The following is a 24,854-nucleotide window of genomic DNA, read 5'->3' on the forward strand; positions in this document are numbered from 1 at the left end:
GTTGCCACATCCTTTTAATATCTAAGTTGTTATTTACTTTTAAGTATATTAATTCTTTTGTTCCCTGTTGAACCTCTTTCAGCTAAAGGGCTGAATTCCATTTCAGAGAAGCTCTCAGGGGCCTCGTTCCAGTGGTGGGTGAGGCAAGAGGAAAAGGGGTGCAGCCAAAGGCAAAAGGCATGGGGCCAAAATTACCAAAAATACCAGCATATTTTAGCTTAAAGCTCGGCCAGTAACTAAGCCTTAGGATTAGAAAGCATTTCATCCTTTTAGAATGGGAAAAAAGCCATTCAAAAGCCACAGAACCACCAAATATTTGGTGCTTAGGGAAAAAGTAGTGGGGCCAGGGGAATGGGACATGGCCAGATTTGCCCCCTGGGCCTAGTGTTCTGTACCTTTCTAATTCTTCACATTATTTTAATCTTTTTGACTGCAGGTATTCCACATCTTTATCTCATTTGAGTTCTTTTTCTCTAGCTACTGTGTGAATGATCAGGGTGTAGTGGTGGTAGAACTTTCCCTTACCAGAAGACCTCCTTTTTGTAAGGAGTTCCCAAGAAGGAATTACTGATAGGCTGTCACCACAGCCTGATCCTTGCCTAACACTCTAGGCCAGGGGTCGGCGATATGTAACCCCCCCCCCACACGCACACAGACACTTCTGTATCCCCTGCCACTGCTCAAATTCTGCAAAAAGAAAACTGGGGGGAAAGGTATTTGTAGTGGCTACAGAGCACCGAAGGCTTGTTTGCAAGCTAATTAGACCCCTTTAGCACTCCATAGGTGCTACAGAAGCACTATGAATACCATTTTTTTTAAATCCTGGCACCCAGGAGAGGTGCAGCCCATGGGGAGGGGGAAGGGAATGAAATGGCCCTGGGACCTCCTGATGTTGCCCATCCCTGCTGTAATCTATCTACCTGCTTCAGGAGATTCTAAGCCCTATTGGCAAGGACCCTTCCCTTAACCCCAGCTGTAGAAGAAAAATAAAGGTGCTTTGGATTTACTTGCTCAGAGAATGCTAAATCTTACAGAATGTTGTGAACGTACAGTATTAGCACCTGGGGAAGATTTTAGTGAGACATTCTTTAAAAAAAAAAAGCCAATGCATCCAAATGTCAAGGAATGAAAATAAGTTTGTTTGGGGAAAGATGTTGGAGGAATAAAAAGGAAAATCAATAATCATGCACACAGAATTCCAAATAAAAATCAATGAAGTCAACTTTTACCAATTTGAATAGAATTTTGAGTTCCAGAGCATGTGCAGAGTTCCTTGTAAAGCAAATGGCCTGAGAGAAAGCATCTTTGGACACTAGATTAGATGGTTCCAAGAGACAAAATACTGAGGTGTTACTTCACTTATCTATCTATGGTCATTTGAGACAGGTAAAAGCTAGCTGCTGGATAGAAAGAGATGGCTGGTCTGAGCAATCATGAGTGAAACACAATTTCTGATGAAAGCATTCTAGCTAGGCAGTGAGAAAATGATTTAGAGTTTGCTTTTACCTCCGTAATGACTCTTGACTTACGTTGCATTGCAAAAGGACTAGCTGGTTTCAACTAGCTGAGATTGTGTAAAAAGAGTAGGATATTTGACTGTTGTGGGCTTCCAGAGGAGTGGAATGATTGCAGAAACTCTAGGGGTCGCTGTTGCTCTGTTCAGAATGTAGGGTTCATTCATCACATACTCACTGTGCCTGGAATATATTTTCTGCTGAGATTTGGTCAATTAGATCTCTTTAAGCTTTTAAGGAATCCCTTAAAATCTATTTCTTTTTGCTAGCATTCTCCTAATTATTTCATTGGTTCCATCTTCCATCATTTCTTTCTCTGTCTTTCTTCTATTGCATTATGTAACTGATCAGATTGTAAGCCTGAAAATAGGCTGTACATTCTATTTTTGTACAGCATCTAGTTCATTTCAGGTTCTTAATAAATCTTAGTAGTAGTATTCCCTGTGGCAGGATTTAAAAATTGAAACTGCATTCCTTCTTTTGGAACTCTGGAATATTTGCTATATGGGCTGCATACACTTTAGGAAGGCCATCCCGACCACCCCCGCTGAACAGTGAATTCAGATTGATTCATATAAGGTGCTGTATTGCAGTGTTCCTGATTATTATTTTATTTCCTTCATTAGTCTGTGCCCATCATCTCTCATTCCCGTTGGCTGCTAAAGCAGGGAGAACTCCAGCAGATGAATGGCCCCAAAACATCACGTACCCTTCGTACAAAGAAACTCTTCCGAGAAATCTACTTGTTCCTCTTCAATGATTTGCTAGTGCTCTGCAGACAAATTGCTGGGTGAGTTTGAAACACAGAGAGGCAGAATTTGTGCTACAAAATCCTGAACTATAGTATTTCACAATTGGGCAAGTCTCAACAATCCAGGCAGGGATAATATTTGATGATCATTGTAACAATTTCCAGAGGGGTAGCTGTCTATTGCAGCAAAAACCACAGACACCATGTTCAGATGACACACTACAGCTTGTCATAGGTTATTTAACCCATAACGAGACGTGGCACCCACAGGTGCCAAGTTGCATATCCAATCTCCACTTGGGGATTGTCATGTCATTCAAACCCAGCAAATATGGGTTATATGAGGGTTAAACAAAACAGGATTAAACCCTAAAACAGAGCATGAGTTTTGCGAGGGTTGTTTAAACCTAGTATAACCCATGCTCACTGGGTTCTCACAATATGACAACTCCCGAGCAAGGGTTGTGTATTCAAAATAGTGGCCGCACACACCCTGCACATGTCACAGCCTCATTGTTCGTTAAATAACCCACGGTAGGCTGTCCCGTCCTGTGAACAGTCCCAGAGTCTTTCAGGTGCCACAAGACTCTTTGTTATTTGATTATAAGTTATTGATTTGCTGCAGACCAGCTGTACAAAAGGCTTTAGACAAATCTTATAGATCTCAATCATTGCAGCATTAAGCAAATTTGCAAGTCTGTACCCTATCATCCTGGATTTTTAAAACTGGGAATTCCCTACCATTGTCCCTTTTTTAAATTGTTTGGCAAAGGGTCATTGGTAAGTGGCAATTTGCATCAGAAAAATGTTGGGAGGGAAGCAAGTGCTCAACTCTTCCCCTGCTAGTCACTTTTCATCTACATCCCACTGTTCAGCAGCTTAGTTTCCAGAGCAATGTTTTCAAGGTAAACAAGGACTCTTGAATATTGGCAGGAGATAAAAGTGCCTCCAGAGAATAGCAAGGAGAGACAAGAAGGCCTTCTTAAATGAACAATGCAAAGAAATCGAGGAAAACAACAGAATGGGAAAGACTAGAGATCTCTTCAAGAAAATTGGAGATCTCAAGGGAACGTTTTGTGCAAAGACGGGCATGATAAAGGACAAAGAAGGCAGGGACCTGACAGAAGCAGATGAGATTAAGAAGAGGTGGCAAGAATACACAGAAGAACTATACAGGAAAGATCTGAATGTCCCTGATAGCCATGATAGTGTGGTCACTGAACTTGAGCCGGACATCCTCGAGAGTGAAGTCAAGTGGGCCTTAGGAAGCATTAGTAACAACAAAGCTAGCGGAGATGACAGTATTCCAGCCGAGCTATTTAAAATCCTAAAAGATGATGCTGTTAAAGTGCTGCATTCAATATGCCAACAAATCTGGAACACTCAACAGTGGCCACAAGACTGGAAAAGGTCAGTTTACATTCCAATTCCAAAGAAGGGCAACGCCAAAGAGTGTTCAAACTACCGCACAATTGCGCTCATTTCACATGCCAGCAAGGTGATGCTCAAAATCCTACAAGCTAGGCTTCAGCAGTATGTGAACCGAGAACTACCAGAAGTACAAGCTGGGTTTAGAAGAGGCAGAGGAACTAGAGATCAAATCGCCAACATTCGCTGCATCATGGAGAAAGCAAGAGAATTCCAGAAAAATGTCTATTTCTGCTTCATTGACTACGCTAAAGCCTTTGATTGTGTGGATCACAACAAACTGTGGCAAATTCTGAAAGAGATGGGAGTACCAGACCACCTTACCAGTTTCCTGAGAAACCTGTACAAGGGACAAGAAGCAACAGTAAGAACTGGACATGGAACAACCGATTGGTTCAAAATTGGGAAAAGAGTACGACAAGGCTGCATATTGTCACCCTGCTTATTTAACTTATATGCAGAGTACATCATGAGAAACGCCGGGTTGGATGAATCAGAGGTCGGAATTAAGATTGCTGGGAGAATTATCAACAACCTCCGATATGCAGACGATACCACCCTAATGGCAGAAAGCGAAGAGGATCTAAAGAGCCTCTTGTTGAGGGTGAAAGAGGAGAGTGCAAAAGCTGGTTTGAAACTCAACATTAAAAAAACTAAGATCATGGCATCTGGCCCCATCACTTCCTGGCATATAGAAGGGGAAGAAATGGAAGCAGTGACAGATTTTACTTTCTTGGGCTCCAAGATCACCGCAGACGGTGACTGTAGCCATGAAATTAAAAGACGCTTGCTCCTTGGGAGGAAAGCTATGGCCAACCTAGACAGCATAGTAAGAAGCAGAGACATCACCTTGCCGACAAAGGTCCGTCTAATCAAAGCTATGGTTTTCCCAGTAGTAATGTATGGCTGTGAGAGCTGGACTATAAGGAAGGCTGAGCGCCGAAGAATTGATGCTTTCGAACTGTGGTGCTGGAGAAGACTCTTACGAGTGCCCTGGACTGCAAGGAGGTCAAATCAGTCCATCCTAAAGGAAATCAACCCTGAGTGCTCATTGGAAGGACAGATACTGAAGCTGAAGCTCCAATATTTTGGCCACCTAATGAGAAGAGAAAACTCCCTGGAAAAGACCCTGATGCTGGGAAAGACTGAAGGCAAAAGGAGAAGGGGACGGCAGAGGATGAGATGGCTAGATAGCATCACGGATGCAATGAATATGAACTTGAGCACGCTCCGGGAGAGAGCGCAGGACAGGAAGGCCTGGCGTACTATGGTCCATGGGGTCACGAAGAGTCGGACACGACTGAACAACAACAACAACAACAAAAAGTGCCTAGGTTGGGGAAAGTTTTAGAAGAAAAGTAACTGGCACAAGAAAAATTAAGCACTCTCTTCCCTCCTGTCCCTTTTTAGATATAAATCATCTCTTCCAATGGAGAAGGGATTGTAAGGTTTTTGTTACACCCAGCTATAGCTTAACCTGTAGTATACTCCTTGGACATCAAGCCATACATTATTCTGTTTTTCAGAGAGGATCTCTGTGTTTCACCTACAAGAAATGTATTCTGGCTGCTTCTCTGTCCCATCTTTCAACTCCTTAGTCTATGACTAATGATTCTCACCCCTTTATTTTCTCGCCCAGTGACAAGTACCAAGTGTTTGACTCTGCTTCCCGAGGACTTCTCCGGGTGGAGGAGTTGGAAGACCAAGGACAGAGCTTGGCTAATGTCTTTATCCTGAGGCTGCTGGAAAATGCAGATGACCGTGAAGTCAGCTATATGCTGAAGGCATTATCCCAGTGAGTACAGCTAGACACATGTGGAAATGTGGGGACTATGTATTATTTTATTATTATTATTATTAATTATTATTTATTTCATTTCTATACCACCCAATAGCCAAAGCTCTTTGGGCGGTTCACAAAAAACCGCCCAGAGAGCTGTAGATGACCCCCAATCAATTTGCTCTTCTATAATGGATTCTAGACCATTAAGGCTTGTAGGATAAACTTAGGGATGTGCAAATCCTCCCCCCCCCCCCCGTTAATCTTGTTGTCCTCTTTATCAGGCTTTGTTTTCATTTTCCTTCATGACAGTTTATAGATTTATTTTATAATCTATTTTTGCTTGGACCCCAACAAGTTCTGTGATACTTTTTGGACTGTTCCTAAAGTGAATTTAAAATGTAACAGCCTGTGCATGAAACAGAATAGATGTTACATTCATACAGTGTATCACTTTGCAAGGCACAGAAAAACACATAGTTGTAGCGCTGTGCCAACCGTGCAGGTGGCATATTCAAATGAATTCACGCCCTAGGATAGTTGCCCCAAACCCTGCACAGTGCACAGCATTGCATCTCTCTTCCACTAGCATGCCTTCTGCTTTAGCACTAAGGGCTTCTCTACATGAGCGATTGATTGCATGCTCGTGATTGGCCACTCACAGAAGTTTGTGGGTCCTTTACACAACGCTGTCTACCTCCAGGATGTCTCCCACACAAGAAAGTTTTCAATTCCACATCACGTGCTTGCTGTCTAAAGGAGCCCATCGTAATACTGCAAAGAAAATGGAAGCAAAAGGCCCCAGTAACGCTGTGGGATTTTAGCCTGGTGTAGAAATGCTCTAAATGCACCCTACCAGTGTAGGAAGCTATTTTCACCTGGGTGTGCGCCAAATGAGATAAGCTGCTAATGACATCCTGTTAAGGGGATTAAGAAGGATTTCCCCTCAATGTGTTAATGTTCAACACCCTTTTAAATAGATTTATTCAATTACCTGAATTACTGACAAGTAGGACCCCACAACAACATGTAGAAGAAGAATTAGGGTATGGCAGAGGAAGAAATGATTCCTGCTTTCATCTTATTGTCTTTGCCCCCTTCCTCATGCTTCCTGACTCCATGGAGCAAACTCCAGGGACAGCCACAGCCTTAGCTGCCAGGAAGAACTGGGCTTTAATGGAGGAGCAGGAGCAGGAGCTCTCTAGCCCCCACAATGGTTTTAGGAGGCGGAAATAAATGGTTTATTTTCCAAGCTTATGACTTCCCTGAAGCTATCGCAGGACTTGTCTTTACCTTAGATGGGTTCACCTCTTGAGCTTAAGTAGCTCAAACATCATGCTACTGTTGGGAGGTAAATTTGGCTTGGGGACTCTACGCTCACTGAGGCCAATCCCACCCCATGGCTCTGGGAACTACAGAGAGGCTGCCAAAGAGGGGGTCAAGTTGGCCTTGTTCCTCCCTTCCCAACCCTGTTATCCACATTTACATATTCGTCTTAGATCCTCTGAATCATGTCTAGTTTGACCCTAAGAAAGGGAATGGCTGTTGCAGGTATTTTCAGGTATGCTTGTAAAAAAAGTGGAAAAATAAGAGGAGTTTTGGCAGTGGAATGCATACATCTCTACTCTGTCAAGGATTTTTGAAATACGTCCAAGTCCTTTCAGTGTAGTTCGTAGATTTGCCCTGAACACCTTGTTATATTACCTTATGCATGACATTCAAACCAGTGAGTGGGAGCAGATGAGTCAGGATGCATAAATGTCTTTCTGATGAGTGACACCTGACAGGCTTGCCTAACAAGGAGAGAGAAAGGGAGCACATGGATTTCATCTGTTCACATGTGGAGAAGAGTGCATCATTAAGGCGGGGGGAGCTAGGCCTCAGCACAAGCAAAAGAAAATATTTTAAAAGAAGCATTAGATCTACAGGAAAGGAAAATGATAGAACAAATGGGTCTCTGTGACCAGGTTTCAGATGATATACACACCAGCTTGCATGTGCAACCCCCATGTGGGGGTTGTTGTGTCATATGAACCCAGTGAAGGTAGATTGTGCCAGGGTTAAACAACCATCACATAACCCATGCTGACTGGGTTCGCATGACATGACAACTCCTGAGTGGGGCTTGCATATTCAAAGTGGCAGTTGCATACATCTCAGCCTCACCATAGATTAAATAACCCATAGTGTGCTGTCATGTCATGCAAACAGCCGCTGTGTGTCATTACTATCAGTGAAATGTATAGAAAAAAGATCCCAGCAAACTCTGGTGCTCACACAGAAAGGAGAAAATGGCATGAGCCAAAAGAAGAAAATTGTGAAGGTGGACCTGGCCTTCAAGAGTAGATGATTGTAAGAGTATCATTATTTCTACTGACCCTTTCCAAAATTGCATGGAAAACACTGATTTATGTATTCCCTCCCTTACATTCCCCCCCCCCCCGCAGAAGTGAAATGAAACGCTGGATGATCTTGCTGGCCCCAAATCGACGAACCAAGTTTGTTTCCTTTACATCCAGGCTCATGGGTAAGGAGGGCAAAGGAAGTGGGAGGGATGATGACAGGTCCAGAGAGGGTGTTACTACTTTTTGTTTGCTGGGTTATATAGCACTGTCAGTTCTAGGATGCACTGGCAGGTCAGGGTATTGCTTATTGAACAAACATTGTTTGAAACTACATTCTCAGGTTCAGTTTTGAATTGTCCCCTCAAGCAACATTTTGTGAAGCTAGTCAGTCTCATCTACAATTACAGAATGATTTAGCAAAAGGTTACCTGTCCTATTCTTATCTCCCTCTGTCCTATTTCAGTGACATTTTCAACCAACATCAAGCTCTGTGTTCAGGTTTTCACACTGTGCAACTTCACTGTCCCATATATGTCTGGTTCTGGTTCACCGCCATCCCTATCCCCTCAGGTTCATCCTGAGTACCAGTCCATGTTACATCTAAGTGTAAGGGGCTCTTCTGAGGTTAGTTGCCTTCTTCCATGAAATAGTGCATTTCCTGAGCCTCATAGTATAAATCTGTCAGTGAATGTAACTGTACTATGACCAGCCAATGCCCTCAGCAGCCACCTCAGTGAACATTTGCTGAGATGACACAAACTGACTATATTACTTTTTTCCCTGGTCACATGCAGATCCTTTTGTTGCAGAGAGATACAGGCAACAGAAGCCTCATCAAGGTTCAAGGTTACACTGCAGACTAGATCACATTTTATGATTGTCTGTCTGGCCCAGGGCCTGGAATGGCAATGGGCCTGGTATCAAGTCTTTACATATTCATATAAATTGGGGTCTCATTAGCATCTAACTCTGCCTCAGACACCGTCTCAGCTCCCATTTCTTAGTGCTCCTAAAGAGTTGGGAAGCTTTATTTACTTTTTCTTTCCCATTGGCAGATTGCCCTCAAGTTCAGTGCGTCCATCCCTATGTGGCTCAGCAGCCAGATGAGCTGTCGCTGGAACTTGCCGATGTCCTGAACATTCTGGAAAAGACAGATGATGGTAAGAACTGTCATCGCAATAGTCTTTTACCCACAGACTGAGCTATGTCTTTAATTCAGAAGCATGCGTTCAACAATTATAACAGGGGAACTGGATAATACTTGGCCTGCAGGATTAAAGGGTGATTATTGCAGTATAATCTAGCATTCCTAAAATAGTGGGGTGTGGCCTACTAATTGAGCTATCCCAAGGAAATGAACGAGAACCAATATGTGTTTATGGTTATTCTTCATACTCTGTTTTCCAACAAATTAACGTCAAAGCCTTGCAGCCCCAATGAAGCTAAATTCTTATAATCCTCCTAAATTGTAGCATCTGCTTCAGATTTAAAAGATTATGTAGCTTTTGTAAATACATTCTGATATGATCCATTGTTGTTTTTACTTTTCCCAGTATTGCCAGTTTTGCACTTTCCTTATATTGTTATCATTGATTTATTGACCTTCACCACTACATGTTTCTTCCACCCGTCACCATCCTTCTTTTTAACCTAGGCTGGATATTTGGGGAGCGTTTGCATGATCAAGAGAGAGGTTGGTTCCCCAGCTCTATGGGTGAAGAGATTATGAACCCCAAGATTCGATCTCAGAACTTGAAAGAGTGTTTCCGAGTGCACAAGTCAGACGACAGCCAGCGGAGGAAGATGGGCAGCAGGAATAGACAATGATCATTGCACACAGTTATCTGTTCTTCTTCAGAAGCAATTTATGGCAGAGGCTGAGACAATGGGATTCAATACCTGGGGGGTGGCACAGGTATCAGCTTTTGAAAAGGAAATCCTCTCACCTCCAAACTAGTGGGCTTCTTTGCATACTTAACACAGTGTGGATAATATCTCTGAAGACAGACTTGAAAAGAGGCGAGGCTGCCATATGCCTGTACAGATCTGGGAGCTGTAAAATGTATTTCCTAGTGTACTTCAAACTCCAACGAGTGTAAATCTGCATGGTGAGGAAACAGCGAACACTGAAAAACTATGCCAAGGCCCTGGAGGTTAGCAGCTTGATTCTATAACATTTCACCCAATGGTACAACAAGGTGCAGCGTTTGATTTTCTAGTGACAAGAGAGAAGTTAGGGGCCCAGGAGCACGACACCTTTGAAACTGTGTGCTGTAAACTGTCAGCATCCACGCCTCTGCACTCAAGAAGCTCCTCTTCAGAAACTGAGCTTGAACTGCCCACACAGGCACACTGACAAGTATCTCTTATATGAATGCATCAGCAGAATAGAGGTAAATAAATTATTATAAGGCACCTTCTTATCTGGTTCACAGTGTTTCACAGCATTCATTCACCTGTACTCTTGAGCTACCTTGTAGGAAACTTTGGACTCCCAATTTGCAGAAGGTAATGCTGAAGCAAGAAACCTACACTTCCTAAAATAAGAGAGCCAATCTCAGAGGCAGGACTGGAAACTCAGGCTAAAATCCCCATAATTCATATCTCTGCAGTTCACTGCCTATCCCTTGCTTCCCAAAGTACAAACTTGACTCAACCAACATACTGAGCCAGACTAACTGCCTCTTAATCTGGCCCAACATATTCTGTCCTGTAAGAACTCTGTGCTATAAGCAACCACTAACTGCATTTACATGTCAAAGCAAAGTTCTCCTAGACAGCTACCACTGGTTACCACAAATGAACAGTGTAGACATGTTGAGAGATGGTAGTAGAGTGTATAGCATATACTTAGGATTTCCTTTGCCCTAGACAAATGCTGCACTGAATTGTACAGGGTGATTGAGAACATGGGACAGTATTGTATAAATAGGTTTTGCTGCTTGGATCTGTTGAGCATACTTAGGAATTTCTCATCTGTTGAAAAGAAGAAAAAACAAGAGCCATAAAGACATCGTTTTGGCAGCCAAATCAAGGCACACGTGAAGTTCTATGGAAATGCTACATCTGGGGAGCTAGAGAACTCATTTGTGGCCAGGCCCACCACATTCTGTATAAACACACTGCTTTTCCTTGGTGTATACATGGACTCTGAGTACAGTACTTTAAATAATATTTCTGTCAAGTTCAGACAGTTCTAAATGGAATGTATCCTTGCCAATATAGGAGGATTATACTCCACTAACAGCCCAACGCTCATGCAAAGAGGTACTGAGGTCACTAGTCCTCACCCCACCCCCAAAAATGCTTGAGACAAAGGATGGCACACTTTTGTATTAATTGTTGTCTGAAAAAGTTGTACTAAAATAATAGGAAGGCCTATTGCACATCAGCTGGGCATCCGCTCTCAGCTACGTGCATGAACTCTTATGTATAGTACTTTTAAGCTAGTGTATATAGGAAAGCCTTAAAGAGCCAGAAGGAGCAAGGAAATATCCCCTCCTTTAATGCAAAAGTTATAACCAGCAACAACATGCTTCTGGAAAGAAGAGGGAGAAGATCAATAGAGAGAATTGACTAAAGACAATCACTTGCATCAACCATGAGACTGAGATCAACTGATTAAAAGATTGTAAAGCACTTTGCATATTAAAAGTGGTATATAAATAACCGATACGTGTTTATTTAATTACAATACTCCTAAACATTTTTCATTAAAAGGCGCCTTCCACAAGGCAAACCAAGGGCTTGTATATATTGTAGTTCTAGCTTTCCGAAGGTAGTTCACAGGGTTACGATTTTACGAAGCTGCATACCTGAGTCAGCTAGCTTGGTGCTACCTACTCTGATTGGCAGCAACTGTTCGAGGTCTCGGCCAGACAGACGTCTTTCAGATGGAGGTGCCGCAGAGTGACCCTAGGACGTTTTGCAGGCATGCAAAGTCTTTGAGTCTATCTAATTATTTTTACATTTTAAGCTGCCTTTCTAACCTAAATGAGGCCCTCCAGAAAGCTAGTATAAATATCCAGAGAAATAAATGTGCTGTTGTATTATTCAATTAAAAAGCAAAATAACAACAACCCTCCTCCCACACTTCTTTGACCCATGTAGAAAACAGTTGCATAAACACTGTTTTTGCCATGTGGACAAAGGCAGCTGGGAGAGAATGGCAGAAAGGACAGATGAGCAAGTGCATTTGGTCCATACAAAGCAACCAGGCATAGTGTTGACCTGGATGTTGGTCACCACATATTTTTGTACATTGTTAAATTTTTTTTTGAACACTTCTTCTAAGTGGCATAGCTTGAAATGTGCAAACAACTTCTCAGTCAGTCACTTTCTGAAAGACCACCTAACTCTGGGTCTAGGTCAGGTACTCTTTTAATACTTGCTTACAACTATGTAAAGCTAAAACCAGGATGACTGAGCAACAGTAAGGCAATCTGATTAAATATCACATTCCTGGTCAAGTCAGCCTTGTACAGTTGTCAGAAAAATTGTTTAGCCATGGCACTAACTGTGCATTAAACTGAGATTTTTACAAATGATACTGTTAATTTTTAAATTCATTTTCCTGATGAGTATCTTACTAAATTGTGCAAGGCTAAGGTCACACAATGGCTGAGTTATGTAAAGGGTAAGAGTTGCTGGCATTGATCAACCCGTAAACAATTCTATTAATTTAACAAAACAGAGGAACTCGAAAGCTGTAATTTTGCTGCAATTTTGAGAATACTGAACTGTTACAAAAGTTACACAATGTTCCTTCACAGCCACCTTAGCCAATGTTGCATGAGTTCATCTTTTTTTACACAGAAGTATAGGTTTTAGCAGAGCCTCGTGTGGCGCAGAGTGGTAGGCGGCTGTATAGCAACTGAAGCTCTCCCCATGACCTGAGTTCAATCCCAGCAGAAGGTGGGTCCCAGGTAGCCGGCTCAGGTTGACTCAGCCTTCCATCCTTGCAAAACTGAAGTACTTTGGCCACATAATGAGAAGACAGGATACCCTGGAGAAGATGCTGATGCTAGGGAAAGTGGAAGGCAAAAGGAAGAGGGGCCAACCAAGGGCAAGATGGATGGATGATATTCTGGAGGTGACGGACTCGACCTTGGGGGAGCTGGGGGTGGCCGATAGGGAGCTCTGGCGTGGGCTGGTCCATGAAGTCACGAAGAGTTGGAAGCGACTGACCGAATAAACAACAACAACATAGGTTTTAGCATATGCCATTGGAAAAGAGCCTGAATGAAATGGGGGATGGAGGAGTAATAATTTTTCTTGTCATGAAAACCTAAATTACCAAACAATTTCAAAGTCTTATCCTTTTAGTAATTTCATTTGATCTTTCCAGAGGCTAACCTTCACTTACCCATACCCACCCAGCATCACAAGCATTCATATAAGATACTATGGGTGCAATCCTATTGTGTTGATCATAAGTCTCCAAACTCGGAGACTTAGCATCATCCTGTGCAGAGCGGGAGGACTGGTGGAGGTGATCTTCACCTCCCTGTCCTCCCATCCTGCATTCTGTATTATACAGGCTTTTTTTGTCTTTCTAGCTGGGGCATTTCAGAGGGGGAAGGAAGGAGTCTAGAACGTCTTCAGGATAGATTGTATCCTGGTCTGTCCAGTCTCCTTGCCTCCCCACCCGCCGGAACGCCCCCTTCTCCCTTGCTTTGAGGTCAAGTTCCTGAGCTTGGAGAACAGCTGTTCCTGATTCTGTGTGGGGCAGCTGCAAGGGGGAGGGGGGCAGAACTCCACTTTCCAGCTCCATGGCCAGAGCGCTGTCCTTGGCCTGAGTGTTATGGTGCCTCAGCTGCTGTCTAGAGGCCATAGGATTGCTCCTTAACTGGATTTACTTATGTCATAGGTGAGCTGATCTAGATTTGCTGATTTGCTTCTCACTTTCAAACCTATATTTTTGCTGTGCTTTTCATTTTATTTTTTTATTCAAGTACAAGTACATAGTTTGGAGCACAATGAAACAATAATGTAATAAAATATACACTCTCATATATCTTATTATATAAGAAATACGAACTAAGTCATAGCCCAAAAATGTATAAAGCAGATTACAACATGATTACTAAGTCAGGTAAATGTATCTTTCTAAAAGGGGAAATGAAAGAGAACAAATGTCTGACACCCCTTTGTTGATGTAATCAGGTTTCAAAGCGTCTTATTGAGCTGCGCCTCTTGCCATCTACTTTGATGTGTTAACATTTCCGCCGCTGCCAAAAACCAAATACGTGTAGACCCGTTCTGGACTGAATATCCAGAAGTGCTTTTTTTGGTGTCTAGCTACCTCCATTCTAAATGCTGTAAGGAGGAATAGGATGAAGTCTTTGTGGCAAAGCTGTTCTTAATTCTCTTCATATAGTGAAAGAAGCACTAACTTTGGTTAAGTGACATGATCTGAGGTACAGTGCCCAATATAATCCCTCAAACCTATTCCCAAAATGTCTCAACAGCCTTGCAAGCGCGCTACTTATGTATCAGTGGCCCCCTTTCATTGCATTCCCATCTGTTAAGGTGAGGAACGTAGAGGGGAAAAAGATAGCTCCCATGTATGATCTTCAAGGAAGCCTCGCATAATGTGGCTGCGGTGGACTTGAGTGGGTGCTTGGTCCATATGGCTGGCCAATGTTGCTTTGCCTTTTCAGATCCAACTGCTGCCTACCACTTGTCACAAATCAAAGGCTGATCTAATTGAGTCAACATGCTTCCCAGACCAATCCCTGTAATGAATGATATCGCTTGAGATTACAGATTTTAGCCAAGTTTCACACACTGGTGTTTAAAATCCAGAGAATTTACCCCCAGGGCAGGCATGGTTTGGCCAAGGGTCCACACCCCAGTAGCGCTCTACTGACAAGAGCCCCCTGGAGTTGCTCCTCCTCTTCATTACAACTTGCTTATTCATCCGCCTCTCACTCTGGTCCGGATATTGGCAGTGGTGAAAAGGAGAAGCAGCAGATACCTCTGCCTTCCTGCTGTCTGGCTTTCTGCCTGTCAAGCAGCCAAGTGGTAGCAAACTTGAGAAAGTGGATGGGGAACAATAGCTCCTGGTGACAATGGTGGTGAGACGGTAGACTCACTGAAGGGGCACCACTGAGGGTGTCTTGCCCATGGGATCTTAAAAACCTGGAGCCAGCACTGACCACCATCCTACTGGATCGTTATATCCAGGTAAGAAGGGACAAGTAGAGGCTGATGTCATAGACAAGGGTGTAATGGTCAATGCAGGTGGACTTTCTAATCTCACTGTCCCCCACCTCCCCCAGATGTTATATTTAGTTGCCATAGGGGTTCATCACACAAGGCAGAAATCCTGGCTTCCCACGGGGCTTTCTGCTGGCATTTTCTTTGCAGGATTGCAATTGGCTCCCTGACACGGGCAACCACGTGGTTTGAATTGAAACCTTCCCTATCGGCATTTTTCCCATGTTTTCCTTAGGACAGTGCCATCTAGTGGCTGAAAAATAGTGCTATACATGCTACCGTTCTGAGCATTTTTAACATAAACCTCATTAAGTCAGGAGCTATTTACAGCGAGATAAACCTGAAAAGGTGCCGGAGGGGCCATGGATGTCAATGACGATGTGTGATGGACCTTCAAACTTCTGTCAGTGGCCAGGCACGCGTGTGCAATAAATTGCTGGTGTACAGAAGCCCATAGTAGGTTACGTTAATAAGGCTCATTGGTAGGCATGAGATTCTTTTCTTTAATGAGCCAGGGCAAACATGGTATTTTTAAAAAAGTTTAATGAAAACAGAATAGAACATAACATCAGGCATTCTGAAAATAAATACAAGGTATCATGCTCCCCCATCCCCAGCTACTAATGTTACAGAATCTAAAAGCCAAGTTTCCATTTTATTTTAGTTGCAACAATCAAGCACTTCCCTGCTGAGGTTGGGTGTATGCCTCTGAGCACATGCATGAAGTTAATTTGACTTAATAATGCCTGTGCTTCAATCATATTTGAATGGTGGTGCAAACATCTTTTTGTCAGAAAGTTGATACTTGCAGAAGCTTCTCAATCTGTGTACGTATACCCCACCCCGCAAAGCTCACTTGTGCAATCATTAAGCATGACATTTTCAAAGCATTTCTGTCAGAAAAAGTAACATGCAAAGTGGCCTTGATCCCAGGTGGTTCAAGGGACCGGATGTATTGTGATGTTTGGGGAATACAGTTGATAAGGGCCTTGTTTTTCCTGTCTCACACACAGAAAACACAAGCACAGAAGAAGGAGGGAGCTTGGACAAGTGTGTATTAGGAGGGGGAAACTTTTTATTGATTTCAGGAAGCAGAAAACTTTCGCAGAGTGATGACAATCAAGGCCACAATCACAGATGTTCCCAGCAAAGCAGCAATCACTATGGCTCCAATCGCACCAGGACCAAGAGACCCTGCAGTTGACAAGAGAAGAAAGAGAGAGACTCAGCAGAACAGAAAAGGGTTTATGGAAAATGTATGCAGAAAACGCACGCTAGAGGTTGTATCCAGTTAAGTACTCCTGCTGGTGGAACTGCTTCCCTCAGTGAGATGGGGAGGGGGGTGATCCCCCACAGCCCCCCCCCACACCCTCAAAATCTGCTTCAGAGGGTTGGGGGGCCCCTGGAGCCAACATGGGGGGGGACAGGGTGACGAGAAAGTCCATTGTGTGACATTGGATTACACCATACGTTCCAGCATATACTTCTGCTTAAAACTGCAATCCCAGGAGGATAATATCACTGAATTGTACTGGATCAGCCTAAGTGACACTGTGTTTAAAACCCTTCAGTCACACTCTCTAAGCCAGTGGTTGACATCTATATTTATTGGATAGGCCAATCTAGGTCAGAGCATACGGATAAGGAGCCATGGCTCTTCTCCTCCCCTTTATGCATTTGCTGACATCATTCATACTCGTAACTGCTTGCCGAGGTACAGAGCTCCAGGCTAGCATGGTGCACTGCATTCTCGGGGAGAATAACTGCAGGAAACACAGAGAGTCATTGTCCATTGTATCATTCTTTACACTGCCAAGGTAAACAAATATAATATTGGTTGGAATGAGCAATAGCTCCTAATTTATACCAGAAGCTCTAAGAATTTTCAGGAAGGTATGTGGCCAAGCACTGAGATGTTCAGGCTGTTCACACAGCATGACCACCCACTATAGGTTATTTAACCCATGCTGAGGCTGCTGCGCATGTGGGAAATGTGTGGCAGCCATTCTGAATCTGCAGCCCCGGCACATATGTCACGTGAACATGGGTTATGAGAGCGTTAAACAACCCTTGCAAGCCATGGTCCGTTTTAGGATTATACAAGGGTGGTTAAACCTTCACATAACCCTCGCTCGCTGGGTTCTCATGGCACAACAACCCCCAAGCAGGGCTTGCATAGGCAACCTGGCTCGTCATGGGTTAAATAGCTAAATAAAATGGGTTAAACAGTCCAAACCTGGTCTATATGATTTTTGTTCTTTTTACATCTCAAGCATTTTCTTCAGAAAAATCTGATATCCCAAGTCAAATAAAGTAGGTAACACATATTTCTGATCAAGACATTGTGACTTGGCTTGCATGCAATACTAAACCATAGTTTAGCATTATGTGCATGTGCCTCAGGCTTGCGTGATTCCCTCTCCGACACGGTCGTGAGAAGGAGATTGAAAGCTTTTGCTTCTGTTTTCAGTTAACCACTTGTTATGTCCAACCCAGACACACTATGGTTAATGTTAACTATGTTTACAGAAACAAGTCAACTACAAACCATGGTTAATGATCTTGGCTTGTTTCCCTAAACCATCACGGCTGTGCCAGAGGAGGGAGGGTGCACACAACACTAAATTATGGTTTAGTGTTACATGTGAGTGCCACCATAAAGAAAGAGGTAACTGTCCATCCTATAATTGGAATTTCCATTTCTGGGAATCTCCAGCATTCTCTAGCACTCCCCAGCCCCAGGCTAACGGAACAGAACTTACTAGTATGGTTGTTCATATTGCACTCCTGTGCTCTGCAGCCCTTCTCTTAGATATCTCTGAAACCACGCTCCGGGGTAGGTCCTTTATTATTTCTGTTTTATGGGTTAGAGTAACTTGCCCAAGACCACCCTGCAATTCACCTGTGGGCTAAGATGTGAGTTTAGATCTCCTAGAACTCAGTTTTCTCTCAGTTTCAGTAATCTGGGCACCAGGGTGCCTAGGACAAGGGCTAGCAGTACAATGAGAAAGTCTGAATGATTAAAAGTTGGAACCCCAGTTTTGCCAGGGATTCTCTGGTAAATACACTTAACATAATGATTCATACGGCCCAGGTAATACTTGAGAGAAAAATCTGGAAAACTCTCACAACATTTAGTTTGGTTCCCCATTTTGGCAATGCAGGTATATCTGGGCCCAGCCACTTTGGTTTTTGGCGCTACCCACTTTGGTCAAAAGTGTATTGGCCAAATACCACCAGAGTATTTGGTCAATACATAGTTGGTACAGAGCCCCACCCAATTCTCCCAAGGGAATGCAGCCATCGGGGTGAAAAACGGTACTCCACCCTGCATTAGCAGGAGTTGCTAGCATGCCAACATAACCAACCCAACACAGCAAACCGCTGTGACCTCATGTACAAGAAAAATAAAGTCATGCTGTTAAGCACTATTGCCAAGAACATGTACCATTCCCATTATCCAGCTGGTGGAGGTGGGTTGTGTCCTCTGGTTCATAATCAGAAGTATAAGGAAGGAATCCTGGAGAATCTGAGAAGCGGGCAGTGGTGGTGGTTTCTAAGGGCCCTCCACCTGATGGCAGCTCTGGTGGATCATTCCACAGTGTTGGGAGAGGTCCTTGGGGATATTCTGCTGGAGCAAAACACAAACGCCCAGTTAGTCTTTTGACCATCCTGACCAATGCCTCTAACAGGGCTATGCTGAAAGACTCTCATTAAGTCTTCTTGCCTCCTTCAGCAGTGCTCCAACTCTGCATCTTACAATAGGCAGCGAATGGAGGACACAGACAGTGAAGAATAGAAAATGTTGCCCTCTGCTGGATAAAGGCTTACGAGCTTTTGCATTGTCCCATCATTTTTGAGCTTGTAATCTCCAGCAGCCTCCTAATGGTACGTTCAAATAATAATTTATTTAAAGTTTACCTGTCCGTCTGTCTCCTTTTTGTTCTCTGGACAGTTTTGTCCCCACAAGGCTTAATCTTTGCACACAGTCACTGATGGTTGTTCACATGATTTCACATTCTTCCTTTTTTAAAACAACAATTCACTTTATATTTGTAAAGAAAAAGAACATATTTTTGGCAAAGCATCTTTGGGTGCTTTGATGTAATACTTCTGCACAAGTATGCTCTAGCTTTTTTTTTTTTTTTTAAGTCTAAATGGAGGCCAGCATTTCTGGAGCATACTGGTCTAGACAGAAGGAGGAAGCAGAAGTATAGCTATGGGCAATTCCAGCAGTTGGGGGGCTGCATTGGCCCCTCAGAACCCACCAGGGGCCACATTCCCCAGAATTTGCTACAGCAGCAAAAATCACAGTGATTTTGCAGGGAAACAAGGCATGCGCCGTTTCCAAGCAGAATTGCACTTGTATGACACTTCTGGGAGCACAGTTCTGTTTGCAACAAAATGTCTCCTTACAAAATTGCTGCAATGTTTGCTGCAGTAACAGCAAATATGGCAGCAGCAGCAGGGGAACACAGCCGGGGCTGCAAAAAGGGCTATGAGGGGCATGTGTTGCCCACCTCTGCAGTAGAAGGAAGAAGTTGCACAAAGGGAAGAGACAGAGGTTGAGGTGAAAACAATCACTGCTTGGAATTCCCATAATGGTTAAGATTAATAACGCTGAGGGAAATGCACAGACTCATCCTTGATATGTTGCTGTTGATGCTAAAACCTGGCTGTCCTCCTGGGATGCCTTTCTCAGGTGAAAAAGGACACCTATCAAATATGTACGTGTGACTTTGCATAGCCACATTACACACAGCATTCACTTTGGCAACTGATATGGTAGTTGGTGGGTGAGTTGCATTTTCCCAACCACAAACTACTGTGGTGTGTATGCCAGGAAAATGCATCTGAGCAACTGCTGCACAATTATTGCAGAGAAAGACAGAGTGTGTGAGCCTGAATAACTGAGTAACACCATTCTTTCTACCATGACATGCTTGCACTTCAGGCTTTATCCATGAAGAACAGATTCGGTCGTGCTTCAGAAAGACAGCTACTGTCCTACTAAAGACATAGGGGGAAATCGCCATTCCAAATTGTGAGAATCATAGATGGCTATATCACATCTCATCTCAGCACAAGTTTAACGGGATTTATTTTGTTCTACAAGGCAGGATACCAACTGTTCTGACCGCTAGCCGAACCCATAAAACTTGAATTTTAGTACTTACTGTCTGATGCATTTTCCCAGTTAATGTCCTGCTCTGCTCATATAATGCCTATTTGGTTTAGGCTTACCTGCTCTTTGCCTTGCATGGGTCCTTAGAGAGCTGAATGGAAATAGAGGTGATGGTGGTACTCCTCTGATTTCTAGCAATTCTGCTTTTCCACATGCGGCCACATTTACTGCTTTGTCTCTCTGGAGGGCTTGAGGAACCTGATCCTATCTCTCCATGCAAGGCCTACTTGTCATCTACAGCCTGAACATACAAGATGATCCGTTTCCATTTGATTTGTGCTCTGAAGGCCTCTGTAGGCTGGCTGAGGTTGAAAAAAAGCTTGCAGTGCTTTAAACCAGTTGGCTCAAGAAGAGGGCAGGCACTGGGAATGGTTGTAGGATTAACAGAGCCTTTGCACCGGCAAGTGCTTCCCTGCCCACAATGTTAGCTTCTCACTCCCACAGCACATGTTCACTGCCAGGACAGTATAGGCAGGGAGCACAGCCCTGGAACTGGAGTAGACAGGAACCCAGACCCTCCCCTGACAGTGCCCCTATGATGCCTCCTCAGGTGAGATTCCAAGAAAACTACATTTGCTTTGATGTTGCAATTCATGTCCTGTTTTTTCCCCTAAGCGGGCTCTGGAGGGACTAAAAAAGCCTTTTCTGTTTATATGTGGCTGGACCCAGAAGGCAGGAATCAATGCTCATTTTGTTCAGATGGAATGAAGCAGAGGCCCTAGCAAGAGCTGGAGACATTCTGCAGGGCCCTGTTGAAACCACTGGAAATGTCACACCAAGCTGAAAACTGGAACAGAGCATCCAAAGCTATCTAATAACAGAAGATGACCATCTGACCTAAGGAAAAATGAAACTGAGGCCTAAAGGTAACAGTTGTTTGCCACTTGACAAAGCAAGAACATACAGAAGGCTGTGCTTTGTTGTTGTTATTATAAACATGCACTGAAAAAGAAAAATGGCCGGGGGTCAGAATAAGTCTCACCACAAGCCCATAAATAAAAAGCCCATCAGTGATAGTGTATATATGCTTCAGTCCACAGCACTGCTTGAACAAAGTACCATGGCAGGGCTAAGCAGTTGGGGTTGACAGCGTAGTGACAGGGATCATTGGCCTAGCTCAGCATCAAGGCAGCTCCTCATAGAGGGGTGGTTTAGTCAGTCAACAGTCCTGTTTGGTGCAGCACATACTTAAAGCGTGCGAAGTACGGCAATGGCATTTATATCTTTCTGAAATTTCACCTCTAGCCCACCTTGTTGACCAGGATAATTTTTGCACTATTGAGTAAAAATAACTACACAGAGCTATGTTCAGCAACTAGCAGCACTTTGGTCAAATCAACAATTACCAGCTGGCCTGCAAACGAATGTTGCCCCCATCTTATTGACAACACCTCACAGCTTGATTGGGGAAAACTGCCGTGCGCAGAGGATACTTAGCTCACAACGTATGAAAATATCCAGCTATAGAATCTCATGGACAAGCCCGCTTCATATTTTCCCTCACAGTGAGTATTAAGGTAACTGTACTGAAGGACAAAATATTGCACAAAAGCCTGTGATAATTTTAAACTTGGGGTGTAAGGAGTGTGCCCCCTAAGCTGCATATGGCCTGCCAGACCCCCCTACATATGCCACCACAGCACTGGCTGGGGTTCCCTGCATGCTAGCATTAGCAAGGGGATCTCCTCTTTATCCCCGATCTCATCAGAGATAAGGAAGGGATTCCCTTGCTATTGCTAGCAAGAGGAACCTTTCCTTTATGTCCAATCTTTGATGAGAGATCAGAGATAAGAAAGGGATTCCCTTTCTAGAGAAACCGCAGCGATGAGCAAATTTCTGATGAGATATCGGAGATAAGGAAGGGATTCCCTGAACTCTGATGAGATCAGAGATCAGCTTCCTTGCACTAGCAAATAAATCCCCAGGCTTGTGTATACGTGTGTGTGAACATACAGCTGTGCCCGTGTATGTGCACATGGACAGCCCCCTGGCACCACCTGATGAGATTGTGCACCCCTGTTGTGCACCCCTGTTCTAGACAATGCCCCTCATGCTAGTTAACAAAATTTTCCCACTTCTGATACAAAGTGACTCATAATTTGGGTGCACTGTATACGCAATATTTGGAAAGCAGGTGCCGCTTTTGTCAGTCCTTTGAAGCATGTCTGGAAAGCTTCCAAAGTAACCATTAAGACAAGGATGCTGAAATATAAAGTCCATGTTTTTAGGATCCTACTATATGGTGGTGAGAGATGGACCACTTCTGGTTATCAAGATAAGACATTTAATTTCTACCATTGCTGCTCCAGCATGCCACATCCTTGGCCTTTGCTGACAAGGTAAGATGCACTAATCTTTGCCCAGACTGACCTGGCTCTTCACAGAGATGTTTGTGTCAGTCCTTTTGGTATGGCAATCAATGCTAAGGGATCCATAGGCCACCCAAACCTCCAATATAAGGATGATAAGAGATGACGCAGGAGACTGACATCAATAAGTGAGTGAAACTGGCTAATAATAGGAACATCTGCCATCATAGATGCTGTGCTGGCAGGCAAAATAATGAAGATTAATGGCTCCTAGAGCAGAAAACAGAGTATAGCCTGGGAAACAGCATCATCCATCACCTTTCTATTTTAGATTCCACATGTGACACACCTGTGGCAAGTCCTGACAATCCCCAATAGGTGTCTTCAGTTCTCAGCAGAAAATGTTACTCAACGATCCAAATCATTCATAAGGTTTCTGGTTACAAAGGCAGGCTATTTCCATATCGTTATTTGCATACATTCTCCTTAAGTAGGGAATTTGCTTGTCAATTCCCTGCTTTCATAGGGTTATATCCAATGGGCTGTATCCAATGTTAGTCTAACTTAAATCCCATTCATTTCCATAGGTCTCCTCTAAGTAGGACTAACTTTTGATACAACCCATACAAACCAATTTGAAAACTTCTGAAATGGCATCTCTTGTAAAATCTGTGTTGTATCAAATGTAGCATGACCTTTAAAGATCTTTCTAAGTGCTTCAATGCAAGTCATACAACATGACTTATAAATTCTTGGAACTTGGTAAAATTAAAATTTAAGGAGTTAAACTATATTGATAATACACTCAATTTGGAAGAATCTATTGTACTTGCCCAGTAATGAATATATTGGCACCATTTTTTTGTACTAGTCAAATTCTTTTAACCCACAGTATTATCAGTCTACTCTACTTAAGCATCGCAACAGATGACTGCCCAGGCTTTTCTTCAAGGCTTCAAGAAGAGATTCTGTGGGCTCCTTCATATGGAGCTTTTATCCTGCGATCGAGATTGCTCCTTCACAGAAGTTTGCAGGCTCTTTACATGATGGCGTGACCCTCCAGGGCGTCTCCTGCACTAAATGCCTTTCATTCAGTTTTTAAATAGATTGCAGATCATGAACTGTCAAATTACCCTGTTGTGTTCCACTTCAGTTTCCTCTGTGAAAAGAGGAAAAGCGGCAAGAAGAGGAGCGAGATCCATGAAAGATAACGGAAGACTCAGATATGGGGAGAAGGAGGGGGAAAGGGCAGGGGAAAAGGAAGCACATGAAAAGGGGAGTCATTGTGATCCTGCATTTTAAACGGAAGCAGAAAGCCCCATTTTAAATGCAGGATTTTAGGCTGGCATAGAGATGCCCTGTATCTTCCTAAGAGAGCCATCCTTTGTCCCCTAGACAGCGTGTGGGGGAGATAGGATTTTTTGGTTTCCCAGCTCCAAGCTTGTAGGCAGCACTACGAGCTTGCAGCCAGGAAACCGTGCTCCCCCTCCCCTCCCCCTTGTAGCTGTGGTGGAGAGAACCACACCACCGCTGTCTCTGTGCTCGTAACACAGAGCACAGAGGGGTGAAAACAGGGCGTTCCTGGGGGTGGGGATGGGAGGAGACCACGGAAGCTGTTTTAATCAAACTACCATGGCAGGGCTAAGAAGTTGGGATTGACAACATAGAGACATGGATCACTGGCGTAGCATAGTATGAAGGCAGCTCCTCATAAAGGGGTCGTTTAGTCAGTCAACAGACCTGTTTGGTGCAGGACATACTTAAAGCTGTCCCCGCTGCCAGTTTCATTCAACAGGGGTTTCTACTTGCTCAAGAGAGAAAGGCTCGAGTCGAAGCCTAAGACAGGCTGGCTGTAATTTACTCACTGGTAACAAGCAGCTTGCCAGACCACTGCTCCAGTTACCCTGTGATAAATAGGTACACACACATGCAGGGAGGTGAAAAGTGTGGGACTGGGACATTTTTTGTAGAATTGGCATGACTTCCTATTATTGAACAAATTATTATTGTCATGACCAACCCCAGGCTTATAATGGAGAAGCTGAGCCAAAGGCGAAGGATCTGGTATTCATGGAATGCTGTCAAAATGTGTCACTTGAACAAAGCCTTAGGTGATGGTGGTGGTGGGAGGGAGAGGGAGATAGAGATGGCGATTTTCCAAGTCCACCCCAGAATGTTCAGGCTGTTTTATTAAATAAAAGGCTGTTACCCTTATGGTTAATATATACATATTTAGAGATATGCAAGCAATATTCTACCCACTTGCACAGAAAGTAACATGCTGGCTCCTGCCTTCGAATGATCTGGACCAGCCTTTCCCA

General features: G+C 43.6%; 2 protein-coding genes across 3 annotated transcripts in view; one reads left to right on the forward strand and one right to left on the reverse strand.

Moving 5' to 3' along the window:
- Positions 1 to 12,364, forward strand: part of NGEF (neuronal guanine nucleotide exchange factor) — a 90,362-nt gene extending 77,998 nt beyond the window's left edge. Inside the window, exons 12-16 of the mRNA XM_084846790.1 lie at positions 2,141 to 2,304; positions 5,333 to 5,488; positions 7,921 to 8,000; positions 8,874 to 8,978; positions 9,473 to 12,364. Of these exons, the coding sequence (XP_084702916.1) occupies positions 2,141 to 2,304; positions 5,333 to 5,488; positions 7,921 to 8,000; positions 8,874 to 8,978; positions 9,473 to 9,645 (678 nt within the window). The 3' untranslated portion in view covers positions 9,646 to 12,364. The remainder of the gene's footprint in view (positions 1 to 2,140; positions 2,305 to 5,332; positions 5,489 to 7,920; positions 8,001 to 8,873; positions 8,979 to 9,472) is intronic.
- A 1,404-nt stretch (positions 12,365 to 13,768) lies between these two features.
- Positions 13,769 to 24,854, reverse strand: part of SNORC (secondary ossification center associated regulator of chondrocyte maturation) — a 29,657-nt gene continuing 18,571 nt past the window's right edge. Inside the window, exons 2-3 of one of the 2 annotated variants that reach the window (XM_084846806.1) lie at positions 18,488 to 18,670; positions 13,769 to 16,233 (exon numbers count right to left, since the gene is read on the reverse strand). In XM_084846806.1, the coding sequence (XP_084702932.1) occupies positions 16,124 to 16,233; positions 18,488 to 18,670 (293 nt within the window). In that variant the 3' untranslated portion in view covers positions 13,769 to 16,123. The remainder of the gene's footprint in view (positions 16,234 to 18,487; positions 18,671 to 24,854) is intronic. The other variant, XM_084846807.1, reaches the window with a different exon arrangement.

This window comes from Heloderma suspectum, chromosome 3 (genome assembly GCF_057233095.1).
Source record: "Heloderma suspectum isolate Gila_16-S chromosome 3, 16-S_ref, whole genome shotgun sequence".
NCBI classification, from domain to species: domain Eukaryota; kingdom Metazoa; phylum Chordata; class Lepidosauria; order Squamata; family Helodermatidae; genus Heloderma; species Heloderma suspectum.